The 24,576-nt window shown below is 54.2% G+C and overlaps 1 protein-coding gene across 1 annotated transcript in view; it reads right to left on the bottom strand.

The window, feature by feature from the left end:
* Window positions 1-24,576, bottom strand: part of ELN (elastin) — a 78,804-nt gene that overhangs the window by 1,162 nt on the left and 53,066 nt on the right. Inside the window, exons 18-34 of the mRNA XM_084823005.1 lie at window positions 22,612-22,731; window positions 21,511-21,567; window positions 19,963-20,127; window positions 17,874-17,930; window positions 15,665-15,766; window positions 15,021-15,083; window positions 12,444-12,536; window positions 11,432-11,491; window positions 9,026-9,106; window positions 8,839-8,886; window positions 8,089-8,118; window positions 5,595-5,690; window positions 3,093-3,134; window positions 2,351-2,377; window positions 1,568-1,606; window positions 1,369-1,392; window positions 1,228-1,275 (exon numbers count right to left, since the gene is read on the bottom strand). Coding sequence (XP_084679131.1) covers window positions 1,228-1,275; window positions 1,369-1,392; window positions 1,568-1,606; window positions 2,351-2,377; window positions 3,093-3,134; window positions 5,595-5,690; window positions 8,089-8,118; window positions 8,839-8,886; window positions 9,026-9,106; window positions 11,432-11,491; window positions 12,444-12,536; window positions 15,021-15,083; window positions 15,665-15,766; window positions 17,874-17,930; window positions 19,963-20,127; window positions 21,511-21,567; window positions 22,612-22,731 — 1,152 coding nt within the window. The remainder of the gene's footprint in view (window positions 1-1,227; window positions 1,276-1,368; window positions 1,393-1,567; window positions 1,607-2,350; window positions 2,378-3,092; window positions 3,135-5,594; window positions 5,691-8,088; window positions 8,119-8,838; window positions 8,887-9,025; window positions 9,107-11,431; window positions 11,492-12,443; window positions 12,537-15,020; window positions 15,084-15,664; window positions 15,767-17,873; window positions 17,931-19,962; window positions 20,128-21,510; window positions 21,568-22,611; window positions 22,732-24,576) is intronic.

Raw genomic sequence — 24,576 nt, 5'->3', positions numbered from 1 at the left:
AACACAAATGCACGCCCAATTTCTGTTGCAAAAATATTAAAAACAAAACAAATGAGTGTCCAATTTCTAACATATAAAAAAGTGCATGCCCAAATTCTGTTGTGAAAATAGAAACACAAAACAAAAGGTCGAATTCTTATTGGAAAAAAGAGAAAAACACACACAGATGAGTGTTCAATTCCTATTGCAGAAATAGAAAAAAATCCACAGATGCATGTCCAATTTCTATGGCAAAAATAGAAAAATCCAATGTTTGGGGCTCCATGTATTTAAAATCCAAAGTCTGCTTCTGCCTGAGAGCAGGCGACCCGTTTCGCTTTGATGTGCATTGCGCATGAAAAAACACAGGTTCTGAAAGACACCTTTGAAAGTCACTGAGTCTCTCCTCAGGTGAGTCGGAGATGCCCCCAAACTGTTGACTTCCTCTCACCTGACCCCCAAGACTCACATCAGCCCAAAGGGGCCTCAGCTCGCGCTCTTTGGCCCAACGGAGCTGATCGGTCTCTTTCAACCGCTGCCCCCCGCTCCTGGACTAGTGCTGCAGAGACCTAACACATGCCCCGACGGAGGCAGATTAAGTCAATATTAGGGTCAGGGTTTCCCTAGCCCTTTTTTGGGTCGATGGGCACATTTGGAATTTTGAGAGGGTGTTGTGAGCGCTCTCACAAAATGGCTGCCATAAGCCATGGGTGAGGCTTGCCCTTCCTACAATGGCTGCTGGGGCTAGTCCCCAAACACTCATTTCCCAGAAGGCCAAGTGGTGAGACGAGAAGAGAAGGAACCTGCCCAGGAACCTGTGCCGAGGGCAGAGCTGGAGCCTGCGCTGCAAAATGCAAAGCCGCTCTTTGGAGTCCAGGTAAGGACGGCGCTAGAGGGCCCCGTTTGCTTTGCGGCATGCCAGCCTCCCTGTTGTTTAAGAGTGAGGGGATACTGGCTTGAGGAATAACATAAAACTCAGGTGCGCGGGGCGCATGCAGGCACACTGGAGCCCGCGGCGCCATGTTGGAGGCTCTGGCGCCCAGGCAATACTGCGCTAGGCCTCTTGTTCTCCTCTTGCGCCGAGTCTGAGTGCGCCCCATGCAGGGCGAGACGGGAAGCTGCCTTCAGCGGTCCCTGTGGTCTGGCTCTCGGCCAGACTGGCTCGGCCACGGAGGCTCCAGGAACAAGAGGCAAACTGCTGCTCGGGAGCCAAGCGACCCTGCCCGCGCGGGTGTGAGGGCCACGTACCTCTGTAGCCCAGCGCTCCGAGGGCTCCGTAGGGCTTGGGGGGTTTTCCTGTGGGGGGGGAAGCAGAAGGGGGTGAGACTATTCGGGGCGTGCAGGCAGCTTCTGGCCACCCCCTGCCCCGCCAGCCGGGATCGCACTTACCACCGTAGCCGCCAGGTACGCCACCTGCGCACCAAAAACAGATGGGCCGCCTGGTTAACATGGCCGCGGCCCCTCCCAGCCAGCCAGCCCCCTCCTCCCCACATCCTGAGCCATGCCCTGTGCCGAGGGTCCCAGCCTTCCGCTCTCTGCTTCATCCCACACTAGGGGCCTGACGAGACCTGAGCCCCCCACAGCGTACCTGGGTAAATGGGAGACAATCCATAGCCAGTCCCATCCGCTGCAAGGAGAGGAAAGGAGCAGGGTCAAAACAGCTTCGGGGTGGCGGGCAAGTGGAAGGCCTAGTTTATGCACATGTATTCTTCATTGGATTGCCTGTGGCAACCGGTAATGCCGTGCCCGTGGGAATGGGGCCATCCCAGCTAGAACACACATGGGTTTCCTGATATCCCTTCCATAGAGTCCGTTCACACAGATTGGCTGGCATATTTGCACCTACCCACAGAGTCAAAGCAACCAGAAGGCTGGAGGCCTGGGCTCAGATCCCACTCCTGACACTGTGAGGCTGGCGGCCTGGGTTCAGATCCCAGTTCTGACACTACATGCTATCTGTTCAACCTCGACAGGTTGAATTCATGCTCCACAGAGGTGTTGGTAACATCTGATTTATTACAGGATTCTGTACAGATTCCTGGCTTTACTCTGAAAACAGACCTGCCTTTTTTCAGTCATAAGAAAGGAGGGGGCGGGCAGAGAGTCTAGAGGCTGGCTTATCCTTAGGGGACAGTGCACAGTAAATCCATGGCGCCTGAATACAGGACCAGGAATAAGTGAAAAAACTGTAAGGCCTCTGAACGTGTGCAGAGTGTCTTTCCATCACCACTGAGTAGCGTCAAGCAGCCAGAGAGAGTCAGGAGAAAGGTTTTCGGGCCAGAACTCGACCTCCCTCAAAGCCCCGGCTTCTGCGACTGTCTCACAGGTGGTATTTTTCAGAACAAAGAACAAAAGTCGTCTCTCCACTCACCAACTTGGGGGATGCCGATGCCGTAGCCTGTGGGGCAGAGAGAAATCCCGCATCAGCAGGGCTGGTGCCGAGGAAGTGCAACAGTTCCCGAGACAAGGATGGTCCAGCCTCCGGATGCACCAGGGGCTGGCAACATCCACCCTCGGTGCGGCAACCTTGCGGGGGGGCATGGCCATGCCCTACGAAACCTTGACACTTTTCGGCGAGTGTGCCAAGTGCTCGAATGTCCTCCATGAGAATCCTCCAGCTGGGCAAGGAGTCCTTGAGGAGGCTCCGTCACCTCCCCCCCCCCCCCCGGAGGGAGGCCTGGACAAGGCCTGCTCCAGGCTTCTGTGGGCCCTCCAGCAAGAGACCCCTCGGCCCTGTTCAGAACACGTCCTGACGGGGAAGGGCGGGTTCAGTGTGCACGAGATCTCCCTCTGGTGAGGGCGCGTTTTTTCCAGCCAGGGCTGGCGCCCGCTTGGGAAACCCATGCAGAAGGCTTCCCCCATGGCCCCTCCCTTGGCACGTGCACCTCCTCTCCAGCTGCTCTTGCTGCTCATCCATCCTCTTGCCATCACCGCCACCGGCTGGCTTGGCAGGCAACGAGCCGGTCAGGCCCTTGCTGGGGCTGGGTCCTTGGCGAGCGCCCGACCAGGCTGCCCCTCAGTGGCAGCCCCGTGTCTGAGGTCACTTGAGCTCTGCCCTCGCCGTCATGCATTCCACCCCCCCGTCACCGCTGGAAGTCCCCTTGTCTTATTACCTGGCTTGGGGGGTTTACCGCCGGCCCCCAGATACTGCAAGCCTGTGCGACAGAACAAAAGAAAATGAGAATTTGGGCACCAAAATGAAACCGGGATTGAACGGATGGAGATCCGTATCTGAACGTTGGACCATGAGGCTGAGCACTTGGGGGCGGCGAGAAAGGGGCATGCTTCGCTGGTGTAGGGAAGCCTTCTCCAATCTGGTTAGGCCTGGTTAGGCCTCATCTGGAGCACTGTGTCCAGTTCTGGGCACCACACTTTAAGAAGGATGCAGACAAGCTGGAGAGGGTTCAGAGGAGGGCAACAAGGATGATCAGGGGACTGGAAACAAAGCCCTGTGAGGAGAGACTGAAGGAACTGGGCATGTTCAGCCTTGAGAAGGGAAGACTGAGGGGAGATATGATAGCGCTCTTCAAGTCCTTGAAAGGCAGTCCCAGAGAGGAAGGCCAGGATTGCTTCTCCATCATCCCAGAGTGCAGGACACAGAAGAATGGGCTCAAGTGACAGGGAGCCAGATTCCGGCTGAACATCAGGAAAAGCTTCCTGACTGTTGGAGCGATTCGACAATGGAACCCATTCCCTAGGGAGGCGGCGGGCTCTCCCACGCTGGAGGCGTTCAAGACGAGGCTGGACAGCCATCTGCCGGGGATGCTCTGACTTGGATTCCTGCACTGAGCAGGGGGTTGGACTTGATGGCCTTGTAGGCCCCTTCCAACCCTACTATTCTACAATGCTATGATTCTAATCCAGTGTGCTGGACTACAACTCCCATCACCCCAGCTGGCTGAGGGAGGGTGCCCTGCTGGGAGAGGGCTGGCTTAGGAAAATGGCTCTTTCCCCCTATTTTTCTTTCTCAGGTGCTCAGCCGGTGATGCAGCACTCACGAACTGCTGCTCCAAACCACGGTTAACGACCAGCCATCAGGTGACCAGCTTATACATTTTAAAATATATATTTTGTAATATAAACAAACAATTTATACTGAAGTGTTTCACATTTTAAAATCTGTTTGTTTATTGTGGGGGGGATCATCTTTTAAAATTTGTAAACTGATTTCTGGTCATTTGCTGCGGTTCGGAGTCTTTTTAGAGCACTGTAAATTGACTTGGGTATACTAGAAAGAAAAGCACAGATAAAGTACCATCAGAACCAAAACTAAAATAAAATTCTCAAGTGGATTCTGATCGCTCGTGTTTCCTTGCAACACCACGAATTACTATTCCTCTCATTTGCCTTAAAAAAAATGTTTATTTTGTTTCCAAGATTTATGACCTGCTTCTCCAAACTGGTAGAGGGACCTTCTCATATTCCCAAGGGATTCTAAAAACTACCAGATGTAAGGAAGCTCTAAGTTTGTCTGGTTCAGATCTAAGTTTACGGCTAGTGTGGTGTAGCAGGTGACAAATAAATAAATAAATAAATACAATAAAATGGATCAGGAGAACTCTGGGTGTTTCCAGTCAGAGGGCTCCTGGCGCCGCCAATGTGTAGGCCTCATGCTTCCATCTTTTTCTCCTTAAAAAATGTGGGGATGCTTTGCAAACAACTTGGCGCATCCAGACAGGAGGCTTCCTGGGCACTTAAAAGATTTGGTTCCTGGGTGGGTAGTACACACATCTGCACAAAATCTGCATATGCTAATGTATATCTATATCTGCAACTGTAGAAATAATGATGAGGATTTATGAACATTTCACCAGGCCAGCCAGTTAGTTCTCCCAAAAAACCTCCCATGAAATAAATTCTTGAATTAATTTGCCCCTTGACTGAAATCATCCCAAACCAATAAAAAAAAGGTGTTTTTCATGCGGAGGAAGATTTGGGGGGGAGAGTTAAGCTGTCCCTGCCGAGCTGCAACCCCCCCCCCCGAAAATTGCCTCCTGCGTGGCAATTTGGCTGAGAAAAAAAAATTCTTATTGGGACCAATGGACACTCAGGGCTCTAGCAAATAGATTTGGCGTGAGGCCCAAGCCCAGCAAACCCCCCCGCCGCTTCCAGATGAGACTTTTATTGTGCAGTCGGGGACGTTTACGGGGGTCTGGATGATGTTGCCATCCGCTTGTTCCCCTCCCGTGTTTCCCCACCACTTCCTCCAGTGGTGGCTGGTGGCTCCACTGTCAGCGGGGCAGTGAATCCACTCCAGGTTCCAGTCAGAATCAGTCAGAACCTTGGCTAGCTCCTTCAGAGTTCTGAATGAAACCTGGAGAGGATTCACCGCCTCCTGACAGCGGACTCACCAGCCTCCACTGGCTTCCTCCATCTTTTTCTTACTGCAGAAAATCCATTAAAACAGAAGCCCCCCTGCCCCCCCCCCACTGCCCCAGAGTTTGAAATTTAGATTTTTGGGAGGGGTGGCTGAGAGCCAGACTCCTGCAGATGCAGCCACCTCCACCAGAGGCGGCCCTTTAGGCGACTACAACTGCGTCTTCATTCCGCCGTTGGCGTGAGCAGGGCAGTGAAGGAAAAGGGCGGCCCCCTACCCCAGTGCCCCCTCTGCATACCGGGTGTCAGTCCTCCGTTTCCAAGGCCACCGTAACCGGCTCCTCCCACGCCAGGGACGCCGTATCCCCCTCCTACTCCTCTGCCGCCACCAAGGCCTGTGGAAAACGGGGACGGGGACGTCAGAAGTGCACGGTGGTGCAGCGGTAAATTTGGAAGCACAGGCACTCCTCGCACCCGGCCCCCTCGCCACGCCCCAAGGACAGACCCAAGTGGAGGCCGCTGCCTTGATCCCGCTCAACAGACCAGCCCAAGCAGCGTTCATCCCCACCCGGAGCAGGTCTTAATGGCCCATCCGAGTGCAGGCCACCCGAAAAGACTTCGCATTGCAACAGGGAACAATCTAGTGCTGCTGGGAAACTTAATTCCCCCCACCCCTGTGAGGACTGCATTGGGGACAGGGAAGTCTTGATGCTGTTGTTAGTGCAGTACCAGTCGAGGTGTCTAATGCCACCATCTGCCCTATTTTGTGGGATCAGTTCCAGTTGTTATGGCCTGATGATGTGGACAAGATGCTTGCAATAACGTGACCGACCACATGCCCTCTTGATCCCTGTCCCTCCTGGCTAATAAAAGCTAGCCAAAGGGGCATGACTGGGTGGGTCCAGGGAGTGATAAATGCTTCCCTATGGGAAGGGGGGGGTCCTTGCTGTCCTTAAGGAGGCAGTAGTGCGGCCACTCCTGAAGAAACCCACCCTGGACCCAATGGTATTAGACAACTACTGCCCAGTCGCAAATACCCCTTTTCTAGGGAAGGTACTTGAGAGGGTTGTGGCAAACCAATTGCAGGCACTCTTGGAGGATACTGATTATCTAGACCCATTTCAGTCTGGGTTTCATTCTGGTTATGTGGGACTGAATCAGCCTTGGTTGACCTTCATCGAGAGAGGGACAGGGGGAGTGCAACCCTGTTAATTCTGCTCGATCTCTCATTGGCTTTTGATACCATTGACCATGATATCCTCCTGGACCGACTCTGTGGGATGGGTATTGGAGGCACTGTGCTACAGTGGTTCCGGTCCTACCTATGGGGCTGATTTCAGAGAGTAACATTGGGTGACTATTCCTCGGCCCCTTGGCAGTTGAGCTATGGGGTGCCGCAGGGTACCATCCTGTCCCCAGTGTTGTTTAACATCTATATGAAGCCGTTGGGAGCGGTCATTAGGGGATTTGGAGCTAAATGCCATCAGTATGCTGATGACACGCAGCTCTATCTCCCTGTGACATCTGAATCAGAAGAGGCTGTGCAAGTCCTGAATCAGTGCCTAGACTCAGTGATGGGCTGGATGAGGGCCAATAAACTGAAGCTGAATCCTGGCAAGACAGAAGCCCTGTGGGCGAGTGGTTCCTGGGTCCAGGAGATAGGCTCATTGCCTGTTCTGGATGGGGTTGCACTCCCTCTGAAAGATCAGGTCCATCCCTGGGGGTACTCCTAGATCCATCATTGTCGCTGGAGGCCCAAGTGGTCGCGGCAGCTCGGAGTACCTTATACCAGCTTTGGCTGGTTTGCCAGCTACGGCCTCTCCTGGACAGGGATAGCTTGACCACGGTGGTACAGGCATTAGTAACCTCAAGACTGGATTACTGCAATGTGCTCTATGTGGGGCTGCCCTTAAGGCTGGTCTGGAAGCTGGAGCTAGTGCAGAATGCAGCAGCTCGGCTGTTGTCGGGAGCTGCCCCTTTTCAGCGTTTAACTCCTTTGCTGAGGGAACTGCACTGGCTGCCTATTCGCTACCGGGCCAGGTTTAATGTATTAGTACTAGTGTACTAAGCAACTTGGGACCAGGATAGCTGAGAGAGCGCCTCCTTCCCTACCAACCTGCCTGGTCACTGAGGTCATCAGAGGGCATGTTCCTGGTGGTTCCACATGGACCTATGGCCCGGTTGGAGTCCACCAGGAGAAGAGCCTTCAGTGTGGTGGCCCCCTTCCTGTGGAATTGCCTGCCTTTAGAGGTCAGGCAGGCACCAACATTGTGTTCTTTCCGGCGCCTCCTGAAGATGTTCATTCAAGAGGCCTTCCTTGCATGACCAGCCACGGGTTGTTGAATTCCACTTCATTGGGATTTGTCTTTTTAAAAATGTTTTAACTTTTTAAACTCTTTTAACCATTGCTTTATTCTTATGTTGTTCACCGCTCCAAAATCTTCTGATGAGGAGTGGTATATAAATATTGTAAATAAATAAATAAAATAAAAATAAGTCTGAGGGGGGTGGCAAGTGACATGGGCATCCCTGCTTCTCAAAAAGCCTTGGTGCTTTGACACCCCCCCCCCCCCCGTGCCAGTAAAAGAGCGCATCACACATTCGGAAGCGTGGGGGACAGGAGGCGACTGACAGCCAAGCGAGTGCCTGATGTTGCCTGAAAGGCGCCGTCCGTCGTCTGAATTGTGGAGCTGGGAGGGAAAAGCTGCAGCCATGCCTGTCTTTGCCCCAGAAAAAGACACTGCCCTGCATGGAGCCCCCGTCCCCAGCCACCTTGGCTGCTGCCCACCATACCTGCCACACCAACACCGCCCAGACCAGCTCCTGCCGAAGAGAAGGGAGCAAGTCTCAGCAGTGCATCCATTCAAGCAGGGGTGTTGGGGGGCCTCAGATCCGGCCCACCCAGTGTCCCACACATTCCCCAGAAAGCCCCTCCCTGGCCCCGCCCCCTTCCCCCAATAATTTGGTGGCTTCTCAAGCCTTGCCTTTGGTGTAGTTTCCCCCCTGCTCTAAAATGCCTCTCCCAAGGCATGGCTACTGGCAGGAAGAGCTGTGAGCTAAAAGAACCCGGCGTTTTTGGCATCTTGGCCCTGCCGCTCAGTCCCGCCTGCCACTGGAATGCAGCCCCCGAGAGCGCCTCCACAATGGAACCTGGCCCTCGGGCTGAAAGAATTTGGGCCTCCTGGCATTCCTGGCATTTCCTCTCCCGTGGTCTGGACCCGTCTTGCATCCTGCCGCATTCTAACCCTTGAACTCCGCAGGACATTTTACTGCCTTGCGAGGAATTCTTTGGCTGGAAGGTGGAAGCAAGGCAGCCTTCGGGTAAGATAAGCCAGGCAGCCCCACGGGGATACCGCCGTCCAACACACCTGGAGTGGGCCAACTTGGGGAAGGCTGGTGGAACCCATCCGTGCACTTTCCTTTGTAGTCACAGATCTCCCACTGTGGTGCTAGAGCTCAGTACCCCTTTTCTGAGCTCTTCCTCGAGGAGTGAATAGGCAGGACTGCAAGTCTGGGTTGTTTTTTAAAATCCCGCAGACCTACCATATTTAGGCGCCTGGGCGCCTGGCTGTGCTCCAAGCTGGGGGATTCCTGCGAGAGAACGAAAAACAACCCCTGTCAGAGTCCCATTCCTCAGGGATCACCTGTGGTTGTCAAAATGGGACTGGACAGTGCCAGAAATGGCCTCCGACCCAGGGACACAAGAGCCCCAGGAATAGCCAGTACTGACCTGCACCAGGAACTCCGCCTCCAGGCAAGACCCCGCCCCCGGGCAAGACCCCGCCTCCGGGCAAGACTCCTCCTCCAGCGCCTACAGAGAGATTTAAAAGGTTTTAAATTAAGCTGACGCACAGTTCTTAATGGAGCAGGTTTTCCCAACTGCTGGGCGGGTTTCCTTTGCCCTGTGTCCCACTCCTCCCAAGTCCCAGTTTAATGAGGAAAATTTCTCAAAGCAATTCCCCCAACTGCAGCGCGCCCCCTGCTTTTAGGTCCTTCACACCTTCCACCCCCCTCCGTGCAGCGCAGGTGTGCAGAACCTCTTTGGGCATGGATCTCATGGTGGCGAAGCTCCCGGGGGTCGCATTCCAGCGGTGGGCAGGGCCAAAGGCCAACTGGGCAGGGCCAAAATACCCCAAACACCAGCCTGTTGTAGCCTGACACGCTTCCTGCCAGTCGCTCAGCCTTGGGCGAGGCATCTCGTCCTTTTAGAATAAGGACAACGGGAGCAACGCTGGGGAAAGGGGGCGGGGCCTTCTGGGGACCCCGGGGAGCCAGGTTGGGACCCGGGTGTGAGGCTCTGCACCCCTGGTCCCGCCACCTCGCACATGCCCACCGAGGAAGTCTTCCCGACGCAGCGGTGTTTCTGGACATTCTCTCTGTGGCGTTGCATCCGCAGCGGCTCATGCATCCGCGCCGGATGCTGCAGCCATCGGCTTAGGCGTGCAAGCCTGCAGCCCACCAGTCTGAGGCACACCACACTGGTTCTCAGCACCCATTTGTGCCGCTGCGGAGGCTGGACTTTGGGGCCCAAATGCCTGCTTATGGCCAGGCCTGAGCCAGTGGGGGGCCCCTGAACTGCCAGGCCCGGCGCTGGTCACCACAGCATTTACAGTTGATTTGTGTACTGAGGAAGTTGGATCCCCCCTTATTTGCTAAGAGAAAAGGCATCAAGGCAGTCAGTGGCAATTTACAACAGCAGAGCACCATAAAAAGCACTTTAAAAATGTGAAAACAACAACATAATTTAAAAGGCAAGATTAAAAAGATGTGTCTTCACACCCTTTCTAAAAGCCGTTGGGGGGGGCTCATTGTAGTTCTTTGGGGGGCTCATTCCACATTTCGGGAGCGGCACAGGAGAAAGCCCTTCCATGTGTGACCCCAAGCTGGGCCTCAAGGTGCCCTTAAAAGCGCCTCTCCTGCAGTTCTCAATCCCTGGGCAGGTTCACAGCGAGGCAGGCCGTCCCTCCGATGGCCAGGCCCTAAGCCTTGCCTTGCAGGGTTTTGAAAGTTAAAACCGATGCCTCGAATTGAACCTGGAATGCGAATGGCAAGCAGTGCAGGCCTTTCGGGACAGGTATAACATGGTTCCGATGCTGTGCTCCAGTTAGCAGCCGAGCATTTTGCACCAATGAAAGCTTCCAGACAGTCCTCATGGGTAGCCCCACATAGAGCGCGTTGCAGTGGTCTAAACGTGATGTAACCAGGACATGGATAACGGCTGCCAGATCGGACTGACACAGGGAGCGCCACAGCTGGTGCACCACGCGCACGTGCGCAAACATGCTCCTGGCTGCCGCCCCACCGGGAGATCCAGGTAGGGCCGCGGAGTGCTCCTTGGGGAGCCGTCTGTTGCTCCTATTTTTAGAAACGTTCTGTAATCGGGGGCAAGCGGCCAGGCGTGCGCGCGGTTACAGATGCTCAGTTTATTGTCTTTACTTGAAATATATGTTGTCTCTTCCTGCAACAAAATAGTGTTTCTCCCCAAGCAAATGTGTTTGGCATCGGGGCAGCAGGGGCAGTCACCATGGCATGTATCCCCTGTAGTCATACGTGAGTTTAAAATGCAAAACTGCATGTGCCCAGGCTCTCTCTTCTTATTTTTCATTATCAGGGTTGCCTCTTTGGTTTGGGGGTTTTTTTTGCTTTAGAAATGTGGCTGTAAAGCATGGAATCATGTGTGTCGGAGGGGGTGAAAAGAGAAATACGAGTGGCCCCAAACCGCCTAACTGCACCACTGTTATTCAGGCACGGTTCAAAGTAACCTCAGAAGAACCAGGGGGACCAGAACCCCCAGCATTCCCGGCCATTGGCCATGCTAGCTGGGGCTGATGGGAGTTGAAGTCCAAAACATCTGGAATGGTGCCAGGTTTGGAAGGCTAGACTGTACAGGATGCAGAAGCGACTTCACAGTCTCTGCCCCAAAGGGCTTATAACCTACACTCTGGGCCATTTGGGATCCCCTTCGGCAGTCATCTCATGGCTTGTCTCAGTAATGGTTTGGCATTTGCTCTGGGAAAGACCCCTGCGGCCAGCACTGTGGTGCAGTGGGGGTAGAATGGGGGGAAGCCCCCTCCCCCCCGAAGGGGAAGCTGGATTAGCCAGGGTGGGCAGGAGGGGAGACATGCAGAAGACTCACCGTACTTGGCTGCTTTGGCTGCTGCTTTGGCCGCAAGCGCTCCTCCAACGCCGCCCGGCACTAAGAGAAAGGCAGGAGGGTTCAGCGTGCAGCTTGAGGGCCAAACCCCTGGGGAGACGCGCAGTCAGGGGCTCCTTCCCACGGAGCTTTTGTCCTGCGATTGAGATGGCTCCTTCACGGAAGTTCGCGGGCTCTTGCATGACACCGTGGTCATTCAAGGCGTCTCCTGCACTAAATGCCCTTTGTTCCGTTTTTAAATAGATCGCAGATAATGAGCTATCAAATGACCCCGTTGTGCTTCGCTGGAGTTCCCTCCATGAAAAGAGGTAAAGCAGCAAGAAGAGGAGCGAGACCAATGAAAGATGATGGAAGACTCAGATGCGGGGAGAAGGGGGGGAGGGGGAGGGGGAAAGGAGGCACGTGGAAAAGGGCGTCGTCGTGATCCTGCATTTAAAACGGGAGCAGAAAGGCCCGTTTTAAATGTGGGGTTTAGGCTGGTATAGAGATGCCCCAGATCTCTGGAGTCTCTTTTACAAGGTGAGCCCAGCCTGTTTTACCTTAAAGCTCCTGCTGCCAGCAAGGCAGCCTTGGGGGGGGCATGTCAACCTTTTAGAATGGGGAGTGGGGGATTACACAAAAGCTGGGAAACCACCAAATGAGGGAGGGGGCAGGTCAAAGGGGGCATGGCCATCTGGGGAAGGGCTGGATTAGGGCCCCAGGTCCGAGGCTCGACACCCCCGCCCTAGGTGCTCACTCCCCCCAGCTCTCAGCTGGCAGCCTGACAACCTTGTGACTGCAGAGAGCACTCTGGGACTGGGTTTGGCGCTGGGGCTCTCCGCGTCTCCCAGCCAGCGTGACTTGGGTTTTGTAACGACCTGTCACGGGCTAGTCTAGCCTTCTTGCCCTTGGGAAGTGACCATGAAGTTCTCGCATAGACAGACCTGGAAATCACACCGGAAGAAATAAAACAAAAGCATCTGGCGACAGAAGGTGGGCACTTCGAGCTGCTCACCTCCAACTCCGACGCCTGGCACAAGCCCTCCACCGACACCGATGCCGACGCCTCCACCACCAATGCCGCCTCCGGGCACCAGGCCTCTCGCTCCTGCTCAGGCAAATAAAGGTCTCACTCTGGGCTTCTACCTGCTGCCCGTGAAGAGGCCTCGGGCCGAGCCAACAGCCCCCCAAGGAAAAGGTCCATATCCAAACCTGGTGTGAGCATGTGTGAGACAGAGAAGTGGTGGAGGCCAAAGGCGCTTCAGTCCCACCCGCCACCCTCAGCAAGCTTGCAGGAGGTCCTTGGGCTTTCATCGGCCATCACTAAGGGGGGCTGTGGCTCAGTGGCAGAGCCCCTGCTTTGCTTGCAGCAGGGCCCCAGTTCAATCCCTGGCAGCATCTCCAGGTCTGGCTAGGAAAGAATCCGGCCTGAAACTCCGGAGAGCCGCTGCTGCCAGTCAGTGTCAGCAATACTGGGCTAGAGGGACCACAGCTCTGGCTTAGGATAAGGCAGCTGCCGATGTTCCTCTTTTTCTCCTGTGTGTGTTGGGGGGGTGGGGGGGGCGGTGCCCCCCTTCCCAAGAGAAGCACTGCAACAACCACTATTGCAGCCTTCCATCCCCCCCGAAACACCACAGCGCCCCTTGAAATGTTGCCATCTGCAAATGGGGAGGGAAACTTGAGCGATGGAAGGTTTCCACTCAGCCCTAACCGCACACCTCGATGACTATCCTCATGGAGATGCCTACTCCCCCGACACTTGGATCCACATCAGAGGACCTCCTCCGCCTCCCCCCACTGCCTAGGGTGTCCTGCAGGACCTTTCTGGTGGTGCCCCCTGTGTTCTGGGAGGCTATCACAAGCCAGGCCTGTCTGGCTGTTAGTAGTCCTGCTTTCGCCCCACGGTGAGAAGCTGGCTGTTTCGGAAGGCCTCAGAGGAGCTGGTTCATCTCCTGGTGGGTCTCTCCGCTCCTCTCTTCCTGCCGCCCAGTTCTGATGTGGGTTTTAGCATTGCATTTAACAGTTTATATATTTATTTATAATAAATTTAACAGTTTATTGTTTTAGCCAAGGTTATTTTTTAAAACCCTTTTTGTTAGTGGCCTTTGTTGTTTACTTGGGGGGAAAGGGCAGAATAGGAATATGTGAATGCAAGCAAATCAGTCATAAGGTGAGAGGGGGAGCAGGGACCATTCCCCCAGCCCTCCTGGAAGATTACTTAATTTTTTCCTTTTCCCTCCCCATCCCTTTTCCCTTGTGTGTCATGTCTTCTTTAAATTGTAAGCCTGCAGGCAGGGACGGTCTTGTTTGTGGATCTCATAGGCTGACCATACGTACCGTTTTAAATAGGATAGTACCATTTTTTTCATATTTCCCGACTGTCCCGTCATTTTAATATAAATGTCAATTTTGTCCCGTTTTTAATTTTTTGTAAAAAACTGAACGTATTTATCATAAGGCTCTCTGCTAATCAATGTGTGCAGTAAAACTACTAGTGTGACGAAAGAGGAAGCTCTGTGTCCTTCGTCCAGCCAGGGCCAGGCTTCTTGAGCTGGCGACGGTCAGACGCTGCCCCCCTTGCTTGTCTGCAGTGGCGGGGGATTCAAAAGGTGGCCGCTAAGCCCCATTCAGCCAGTGTGGTGTAGTGGCAAGAGTGTTGGACTGGGAGCTGGGAGATCTGGGTTCTAGTCCCCACTCGGCCATGGAAGCTCCCTGGGTGACTTTGGGCCAGTCACACACTCACAGGGTTGTTGTTGTGAGGATAAAATGGAGAGGAGGAGGATAATGTAAGCCGCCTTGGGTTCCTTGCAAGAGGAATAAAGGCGGGATATAAATGCAATAATAAATAAATAAAAAATTCAGCATGTGGGAGCCAGGAGGGCGAGTCTTGCTGTTATTTCTACCATCATTCCGCCCATAGAGATTCTTTCTGCCCTACATTCAGTTTGATTTGGACTTTTCAGACTCGTATCTCGGTTCAACAGGCTGTTAGCTATTTTTTTTATTACAGCGGAACTCTCCGGTGGGACATTACATAACTCCGTCCCATTTTTGTCATCCCAATATCTTGTTTTTGGCTCAAGGAAATATGGTCAGCCTACATATAAGCCACTCTCGAAGCCTGCTTTTGGCTGAGGAGTGGGATAAAAAATACTTCAGATAAATAAAAAAATATAAACCAGGTTATTACTTATAATTAAAGGGCATGGTGACCAGAGGGAGGTGACAGGGAGATTTCAGACAGGGATCCCCTCCCCAGAGGCCATGCTCTCCCCCGTGGGAAGGCAGGCACTGATCGTCTGGGGAGCCAGGAGCACAGGTCACCAGTGTCTGCCCAGGGCCTCCAACACAGTGCTGGCAAAGGGGTTCCTCCCTTAGGCGTAAGGGGGGGCGGCTAGAAGCACAATATTCTGCCACATGGTTTAAACTCTCCCTGGCATGCGGTCTCATTTTTGCTAGTACAAATGGTAGGGGGCCAGTCCCTTTTTTTCTGGCTATAAGTACAAGGCTGCCATGAAAGGGGCAAAAAAGGCCTTGGTGCCGCCCTAATGGTTTTTACAGCCGATCTGGGTTAAGGAGCAGCCCTCCTCACCGTACTTTGCTGCCTTCGCGGCTGCTTTCGCTGCAGCGCCTGCAGCTGCAGGACTTCCTGGAGCTGGGGGAGGGGGGGGGAGAGAGAGAGAGAGAGAGAGAGAGAGAGAGGTGGGGGCTCAGGACCACCAGCACTGATTCGTCTAGTGCCCCAGCTGATGGCAGAGCTGTGCGGATAGGGCAGTCTCCCCAAAGTCAGAGCCCTCCGGGTGCGCTGGGAAAGTGGGTGGAGCCAGGGAGGGGCGGGGCCACGTGGCAGGAGGGAACCGCCTCTTTCAGCCCGAGAGCCGAATGCCATTCCGGAGAAGTGCCTGGGGGGTCCAGTGGTGAGCAGGGCCAGAGGCAAAAGGGGTGGGGCTAAAAACACCAAAAATGCCAGCGGCTGGTAGCTTACAGCTCCTCCTGCCAGACATGAAGCCACCGGAGAGGCATTTCAGCCATTTAGAATGGGGGGGGGGGGGCTGAACAAAAGCTGGGAAACGGGAAACCATTTGTGGTCGGGGAAAGGGGGAGGGGCCAGGGAAGGGGGCGTGGCATTTTGGGAGCCCCGCACAGCCAGATTGGGACCCTGGAGGGCTGGATTTGACCCCTGGGCCTGAGTTTCAAAGCCCCTGCTTTGGAGCACGTCGAAAGATCAAAACCTACCTATCCTACCGACCCCCACGCCGCCAGGACCAACCCCGCCAGGTCCCACGCCGCCGGGCGCCACGCCACCGAGCGTCCCGTAGCCAGGGGCAACCCCATTCCCTAGTGGAAAGGCCAGAGGAAGAGGTCAGTGGAGGCAGCGTCTCAGCCCCTTTCCCCGTTCATTTGTTCATTCATCCGTTTGTTATTTTTCTATACTGCCCCATAGCCAAAGCTCTCTGGGCAGTTCACAAAAATTAAAAACCATTAAAGATACATTATACAAAGTGCAAAACCATTTACATAAAAACACAGAAACAGACAGCACACACACAGACCGCACATATCTAAAACAATTTTACGACGATCAACCTTAAGACAAATCCGGGACCAGATTAAAAACTCATCATATGCTGCTGAATGCCTGAGTGAAGAGAAAGGCTTTGACCTGGCACTGAAAAGGTAACAGTGTTGACGTCAGGCAGGCCTCGTTAGGGACATCATTCCACAATTGGGGGGCCACCACCGAGAAGGGCCTGTCTGAGCAGGAGCACCGAGAAGGCCCACTGCTTGCTGGGATTCAATCGCACTCCAATGACCCCCCCCCCAGCTTAATCTGTAAGGACAGAAAGGTGCACCAGAATGCTCAAAAGCCACATCCCCAATTTCTGAAGGCCCCCCGCTCCCGCCACCCACTTCTAGATCTGCGGGAGCTGTTCACAATACAGGAGGCCCATGGGATGGCAGTGGCCTCTAGATGTGTTGCACTGCAGCACCCATCGTCCCCAGCCAGCATGGCCATTGGCCCTCCCTGGCCATTGGCAAAGCTGGGGTGATGGGAGTTGTAGTTCAATTCATCTGGAGGATGCCAAGTTGGGGAAGGCTGCTCTGGGGCCATGCATCTTGGTTCTGCGTGGCCGACCAGACACCTGGGCGATGCAGGGTGCTAAAGGCAAATCCAGGGCGGGCGGACACGGACAAGGAGGCGCCGGGCTTGGGCGATGGGTCCCGAGGTCCCTGTTTCGGCTTGGGTGATTCTGTCAGTGCACTGAAGCCCAATGCATTTTGGGATCCCTGCCCCACATTCCTATGGGAGGATACACATGGCCCTCGAGAACCATCTTCCCCAGCGGCGGCGTGGTCAGTTTCAGAGCGCTGCCGCTCAGCGTGGCTGCCCCTTCGCCACACCCCCAGGGACAGCCCCAAAGCGCAGGCAGCGGCGCGGCTGCAGCCGTCTTCCTCTCTGCCAGGGGCCGGCCTTTGGTCCTGCTCATGGGGCTCCACTCCCCACTCCAGGCCAAGCCGGCCCAGAAGCCTGGGCACCTGCAACGGGGAACCGGGCATGGCTGCTAGGGGCACGTCCCGTGAGGGTTGCTGCTCAGCTCAGAGGAAGCGTGGAGCCTGGGGGGGCAGAGGATGCCCGCGTCCCTGCTGGGGAAAGAGGGCCTGCCCTGTGTTCCTGCAAGCCCCAGGCCCACGGCACCCGTGCCAATTCAAGCCTTGCACTTTCGGCATTTGGCTCCATCTCTCGGCAGCGGAGGCTGGGGGGGCTCCAGGGTCAGTGGGGTGTGAATCCATTCCAGGTTTCAGTCAGAACCACTCTGACTGCGAAGCACATTGGAGCGCGCCCTTAAGAGTTCTGACTGAAACCCAGAGTGGGTTCACTGACCCCAGAGCCCCTAGCCCCCAACCTGGCATTGAATAGGAACTGCGGTGGGAGCTGGTGGGAGCGGGGGGTGCAGTATTTCCAGACCAGAAGAACAGCAGCAAACGCACCTGGGAGGCAGATGGCATCAGCGCCCCGCTGATCAAACGTCAGGGGCTTCGTCCCCGAGAGCCCTGGTGCCCCTGCCCCACTGCTGGTGCCCTCCAGGTGTTCGACTGCAGCCTCCACTGCCCACAGCTTGGGCAGTGCTCAGGGATGGCCAACAGCCCTGCTGGCTGGGGATGATGGGAGTTGCAGTCCGACACCCCTGGGGGGCACCAGATTGGGGACGGCTCCTAGAGGGATCTGTGGACTCTTTGACTTTGCACTCCTGGTTTGGCTTGTGGCATTTAACCACGGTGTGCCACAGCAGAGACCCTTTGCGAAGGCTATTTTATGTCGATGGATGCCCTGCCGCCCTAAAAACAGCCGCCCGCTTCCCGCTCTTCTCCAGGTTCCGTCCTCCTCTCAGAATGCTCTGGAGGCTGTGGCGCCATGAAGGGCTGCGTGAGTCGCTCCGCTCACCATATGCTGCCGCCTTCGCCGCTGCCTTAGCCGCCGCCGCCGCTGCGCTCCCGGCTCCTGTGGGCAGAAAGGGAGCTGCCTTAGACTGGATCCCCAGCAGGATCACCACTTTTTGCTGTTCCCACGTTTGGCCCTGGAGCTGAGCTTCAAGGACCGTTTTGGTTTTGCAGCAACAAAAAAGGATTGCGCTGCAGCAGTATCGGGAACAGCCTGCATTCGGACTCAGAGCCTTCGTCCAGCTAAGCCCCGTACTGGTGACACTGACTGGCAGCAATGACTCCCCAGTAGGGATGTCGGAGGATCCATCTGGGGGGGCGAAGCTCCCAAAGCTTTCATCAGCTCGGCCCCTGGACTTTAGCTCGTTTCCTCCTGAGCTGGCCCCACTCCATCTACATCGCGTCAAGCCAGTTCACGGATTTTCGGGGTTCTTTGTTTGCATAAATAGTAACTTGCGCAAATTGCGGCCATAATTTGTGTGATTTGTACAAATTGCACCTGCAATTTGCATATCACAGCTGAAATTTGTGCACATTATGGCCGAAATTTGTGCAGATTATGGCCAAGATTTTTGCAAATTATGCAAATGGCTACTTAGGTAACTAACACCGCCCCCCCCCCCAAGTTCCTGGATTTGAGGAAGAAACCTGCAGCTTGGCTCGCAAATGCAAGCCAAGTCGGGGGCACCACAGAAATCCAGCTAGCCCCCAAAGGGTCGGATTTCCCAACAACAGACATACCTACTTCACAGGGTTTCCTAGCTCTACCTGGAGATGCTGCCAGGGATCGAACCTGGGGCCTTCTGCACGCAACACGGGGGCTCCCCCACTGAGCTACAGCCCTTCCCCCAAACAAAGTCAAGGCAAAGGGTGGGATCCATACTTTTGTGGTGCTCATCTCCTCACTGGAACAAGAGGCGGGCATGCACCAGACTTGCGGGATCTACCGTGTGTGTGTGTGTGTGTTCTAGAACACCTGAGGCTGACCAGTTGGAGGGAGATGCAATCTAGCAGTCCAGGCAAGCGGGTGCATCCTCACACGGGGGGGCCTCTGAGCACCAGGGGAGTTGTGGCCCACTTGGACGTGCAGGTGCCGATTGCGACAGCCCGCCTGGCCACATCACTGAGGCGAGTCCAGAAAGGCCGGCCGCTGGGTGGCTCCAGATCAACAAGCCAGTCCCAGCCGTGTTGCTCCCTGTCAGGGAGCTCTGGCAAAGTGAGCGGGTCGTCACCAGCACTTCAAGGCCACCACAAGAGACTGTTTTTATCGTTCTACATCGCCCAGAGTGGCTGGGTGACCAGCCAGATGGGCGATTAATAAACATAATGCATACATGAAATAAATAAACTGTGCATTTCAACAGGGAACAATCTGTTGTTGCTGGGACCATCCATTCCCCCCAGCTCCTGTGAGGTTGCAGTGCAGCTCAGAGGGGACAAAGAAGCCCCAGGGGGACAGCAGAGGACATCGGCGCCCCCGCTAAACCAAATGCCCCGAGGCTTCGACCCTGCGTGCCCTTCCTCTACTGCACCATTCCGGAGCCCACGCCAAGTCCAGGAGCTTGTTTTTATTCCCAGAACTGAGCTCACAGCCCTTTCACACACAAACATCCACTCCTTGTTTCACTCCTCCTCCTAGGGGTGTTGGAGTAATCTGCAATGGGTTCAAATGAATTCAGGTTTCTGTGAACCCGACCTGTGGATTCTACAGTGAACTGGCATTTTCCGAGTCACATGGATTCCATGGATCAGTTTTTCTACTGGGGGGATTTGCGCAAATGCAAACTTGTGCTAATGTGCTTTAGCGCAAATGTGCACATCAGTGCAAATGCACATTTGCAAACAAGAACAAAATCCTCATACAACTCTAAAAAAAATCAGATTCCATCAATCAACGGATGATGGAATGAAAGATGCCTGACAGTCCATGAGACACAGACGGAATGGATTTAACAAATCCATCCATCCCTACTTCCCCTGCAAATTTTATTCTTTTCAGCAGCCTAATTTTACAGTGAAGGCTTTTTGTTGCTGTTGCTATTGTTTGTCAGAAACCCATATCTGCCCTCTGCCCACCTCTGATCTAAACACACCTGGGACAGCTGGAACGCCAACACCACCTGGGACGACACCGACACCACCTGGGACAACACCGACAGCACCTGGGACGACACCGACACCACCTGGGACACCACCTGGGATGACACCGACACCACCTGGGACACCACCTGGGATGCCGCCAACTCCTGGGCCCAGGCCTGGGAAAAAAGATGTGAAATTGGAGGATGCATCTGTCTTCCAGCCATGCTCTTACTTATATATGAAATCTGTGCAGCATGACCATTCAGCGCGACAGACCCTCCGGATGCAGAGATGCATCTGAGTAAACCGCCCTTTGACGAGGCTTCTTTTAGCTTCTCTGAATGAGTCACTGCTCTGGGCCAGCCACTCTGAATTATGTTGCACCTCTGCACTGGCTGCAGTCGGATCCTTCAGCCACTCATGATGCAGACAATTCCCTGCCCTTGGAGGAGGAGAAGCGGAGTGGGGCTCACGCAGAAACAGAGGGCGCGGGCCTGGCAACACTGGTGGCTGGGGCTGTTGGAGACCCCACATGGCTCCCTTTCTTATGGTCTTTGAGCATCTCCAAACCTGGTGGGGAAGCTGATGGCCCCAGACTTTTTACTGATCTTGCTGCTGGCCTCCTACAAATGTGTTCAACCTGGCGCTGCTCATTTTATGTTGATTCCGTTGTTTTGTTCCAAACACTTTTATCCTAAGCTGCCTTGTGAGAGCCTTAAGAGGGTATGGGGTGTGTGTGTGTGTGTGTGTAGAAATATACTATATAAGCAAGTAAATAAATAACACAAATAAATAATAAACACTGTGTGCAATCCAGACTTAGTCATGCTTAAAGTAGATCCACAGAAATCAATGGCACAAGTAAGTCATCACCGACTTAAGTCCTATTGATTTCCAGGGGTCTACTCTAAGTATGACTACATTTGGATCCAACCCCCTCTGTCCATGGCACCTGTAGGGTGTTCCTGTGGGGAGGGGGCAGTGGTGGGTGGGTGGGTTTATCTGGGGGGATGGATTGTGGGGCTGGACACCCCTGGGTGCAAATACATTCATCATACCCCAAACTGCAGAAGTGTACAGTATCTGAAACCCACGTCACCTGGGCTGTGTGTATCCCACCGCCCGCCACTGTGCTAGCAAGAATAAAATACAATTCTTCACACAAGGAATCAGTCCCCACCAAGAAAATGCTGGATTCTGCAACCTGCATAATTAAGAAAATCAATCCAATATGCAAAATGTATTTTATTTTGCAAAATTTACATGTGCGGGGATGTTTAAAAAACCTATATTTTTAAATGATCTATTTTGGTTCTGCTACTCATGAGGAGCAGTAAAGGGGTGCACAAGGAACTGACACCCTGCCTGCTCCCAACAGGCATGCACACTTCCCAAATGTAACTTTGCCTTCTTAAGGACTAGGAACGTGGAAGGGAAGCTGAGACTTCCCGGGAGCTGGATAGAGCGCCCACTGCGGACCCGGGTGGAATCGCACCCGACTCCCCCCCCCCCCCCCGCCGCCGCATGCAATCCTGCCGCCGAGCAACTTGGAGCCTTACCGTATTTCGCTGCTTTCGCAGCAGCTGCTGCTGCCGCCGCCGCCGCCGGACTTGCTACTGTCAGACAAAAGCAAGGCGAGAAGTAGGTGGGGGGCCAAGCAGGGCCAAATACCTGACGGATGGGCGCCTGGCGCGTTCGGGATACAGTCGTGCCCGCGCGGTATCGCTAATGCAGCACTGGGAGAAGCAACACCCCTCTTAATATTTCCGGGAAGCGTCTGCAGGCCAAGATGCCTGGGGATGGGCGGCGGGGGGCGGGGGGCGAGTCACGGAACTACAGCAGGAGCGCGGAAATTTTCAGCTCAAGGGCCAAATTTCATTTTGCTCGGGGGCCGGATTCCGGTGGTGGGCGGAGCCACAGGGGCAGGGCAAAAAGCACCAGCCTGCTGTTGCTTCAAGCTCTCCCTGGCACTCAGCCTCCGGAGGGGCGTTTCGACCTTTCGGACTGGCGGAAAAGCTGCACCAAAGCTGGAAGGCCACCAAGCGAAGGGTGGGTGGAGGAAAGGTGCCTGGCCTTCTGGGGAACCACAGAGGGCCGGGCTGGGGTCCCAGGAGAACCAGATTTGGCCCCTGGGCCTGAAGTTCCCCACTCCTGAACTATAGTGACCTCAGCAAAATAAAATAAAATAACTTCCTTTATTTCTCCCCCCCCCCCCGCCACAATTCTTTCTCCAGCAGGGCTTGCGTCTGGGGTCAGAGTCCAGCTACCGAAGACAGGATGGAAGTGGGAAGCGCGTGCGTGCACAGGCGTGCGTGGGGCGGGGGGAGAGGACACCCTCCCACCCACAGAAAGTACCCTGCCAGTCAGGGGTCATCCACCTGCATGAGTTCAGTTCAGGCATCTGGCAAAAGCAACTCGCCCCCCCCCCCCGGCCTCCCGCTGGGAGGGAGGAAGGGGGGAGGAAGAGAGTGGCAAGGAAGGGATTCCCCTAGCTGTACGTGGTCCCCCACCCACCTGTGGCCTCAAGGCAAATCCAGGGCTGCAAGGAACCCAACGCTTCCTCCATAATGTTCTGCAGCCTCCCCCAGCTGGCCTCCTCCAGCGGGACGCAAGAGCAGTGGCCGTCCACCAGCCACCTGGCTCGCCACCCATCCATTTACCTCCCACTCCTCCAAAGCCCGTTCCAATCCCAGGTGCAACGCCAGGAATTCTGCCGACGCCAGGGGCTACGCCTGGGATGCCAGCGCCACCCAAACCAGCCCCCGGAACACCTCCAGCTCCTGCAGAAGGGGGCAAGGAGAGAGGGAGAAGTAAATGACCTAGGTGAAAACAGTCAGCAACTTGGGCGGCAATTCAAATTGGCCGGCGCAAGGAACGTTTTCAATGGCAACGTAGTTCATAACCCTGGCATTTGACCAGTCAGATATTGTCGATATGATGCTCCCCCGACACACCACCTCCACCCTTCTGGAAAAAAGGAAGGTGATGGATCGATCTGGTGTTAGGATGGGATCACCCGCCGACACAGGGCACTTTGACATGAGGCTCTTATCCCACACCTTTACCGAGGTTTCTGCTTCCAGGTGCATTGCGGGATTAAGGTTGGCTCCTTTACATGTGCTTTTTTCCAGGGGGTTTCTTTCTCTGCCTTTCTATTTGTTTCATTATAAAGCCACTAGATGGCGCTGTGGTATAGTGGAATTGTGCAATTATCTGAGACTCTTATTCTGCTGTTATAATATTCTAAATATGCTGTTCTAAATAATAAGAGGTATTATTTAGATACCAGATTTTCCTTGTTAAGAAAAATGGTTGCAAAGCACAGAAGAGGCCCTGGAAGATGACAATGGACCTGCAAACTACCGTGAGTGAGCAATCACAAGCACACAATAAAAGCCTTGCGTAGAAAGGCTCACGCTTTGCACCCCCAGGAGTGATTCAGCCTTCTCCAATGTTGTGCCCTTCAATGTTGTGCCCTCCAGCTCCCAGTCCAACCAAGGGAAAGACCTTCTGTACATGCACAGTGTATTTACTTGACCAGAGCAGGCTGGTGGCTCCGATTTCGGTGCGACTGTGAATCCATTCTGGGTTTCAGCCAGAACCAACCAGAACCAGCCAGAACTCTAAAGGAGCTCTCCAAGGTGCTGAACCCTATCCTCAAAATAGGTTCAGCATTTTGCATAGCTCCTTTAAACTTCTGGCTGGTTCTGATTGAAACCAGAATGGATCCACAGACCCACCAAAATTGGAGCCACCAGCCTCCAGTAAAGCACATAGAATCATAGAATAGTAGGGTTGGAAGGGGCCTACAAGGCCATCGAGTCCAACCCCCTGCTCAATGCAGGAATCCAAGTCACAGCATCCCTGACAGGTGGCTGTCCAGCCTCGTCTTGAACGCCTCCAGTGTGGGAGAGCCCACCGCCTCCCTAGGGAATTGGTTCCATTGTCGTATTGCTCTAAGAGTCGGGAAGTTTTTCCTGATGTTCAGCCGGAATCTGGCTTCCTGTCACTTGAGGCCATTCTTCCGTGTCCTGCACTCTGGGATGATCGAGAAGAGATCCTGGCCTTCCTCTCTGGGACAACCTTTCAAGTACTTGAAGAGCGCTATCCTATCTCCCCTCAGTCTTCTCTCCTCAAGGCTAAACATGCTGTTCTTTCAGTCTTTCCTCACGGGGCTTTGTTTCCAGTCCCCTGATCATCTTTGCTGCCCTCCTCTGAACCCTCTCCAGTTTGTCTGCATCCTTCTTAAAGTGTGGCGCCCAGAACTGGACACAGTACTCCAGATGAGGCCTAACCAGAGCTGAGTAGAGGGGAACTAGTACTTCCCGGGATTTGGAAGCTATGCTTCTATTAATGCAGCCCAAAATAGTATTGGCCTTTTGTGCAGCCACATCCCATTGTTGGCTCATATTCAGTTTGTGATGGACTACAATTCCAAGATCCTTCTCGCTTGTAGTGTTATTGAGCCACGTATCCCCCATCTTGTAACTGTGGATTTGGTACGATATCACAGAGTGAAAACACAAATTCATTCTATCTATCTGTCTGTCTGTCTGTCTGTCTGTCTCTATTTCTCTATATATATCTCCAGTTTCATCAGCACATAACTGAGAATGCACAACGGA

The sequence above is a fragment of the Heloderma suspectum genome, chromosome 16, assembly GCF_057233095.1.
Source record: "Heloderma suspectum isolate Gila_16-S chromosome 16, 16-S_ref, whole genome shotgun sequence".
NCBI lineage: Eukaryota > Metazoa > Chordata > Lepidosauria > Squamata > Helodermatidae > Heloderma > Heloderma suspectum.
This window is presented reverse-complemented; position numbering and strand designations above follow the sequence as displayed.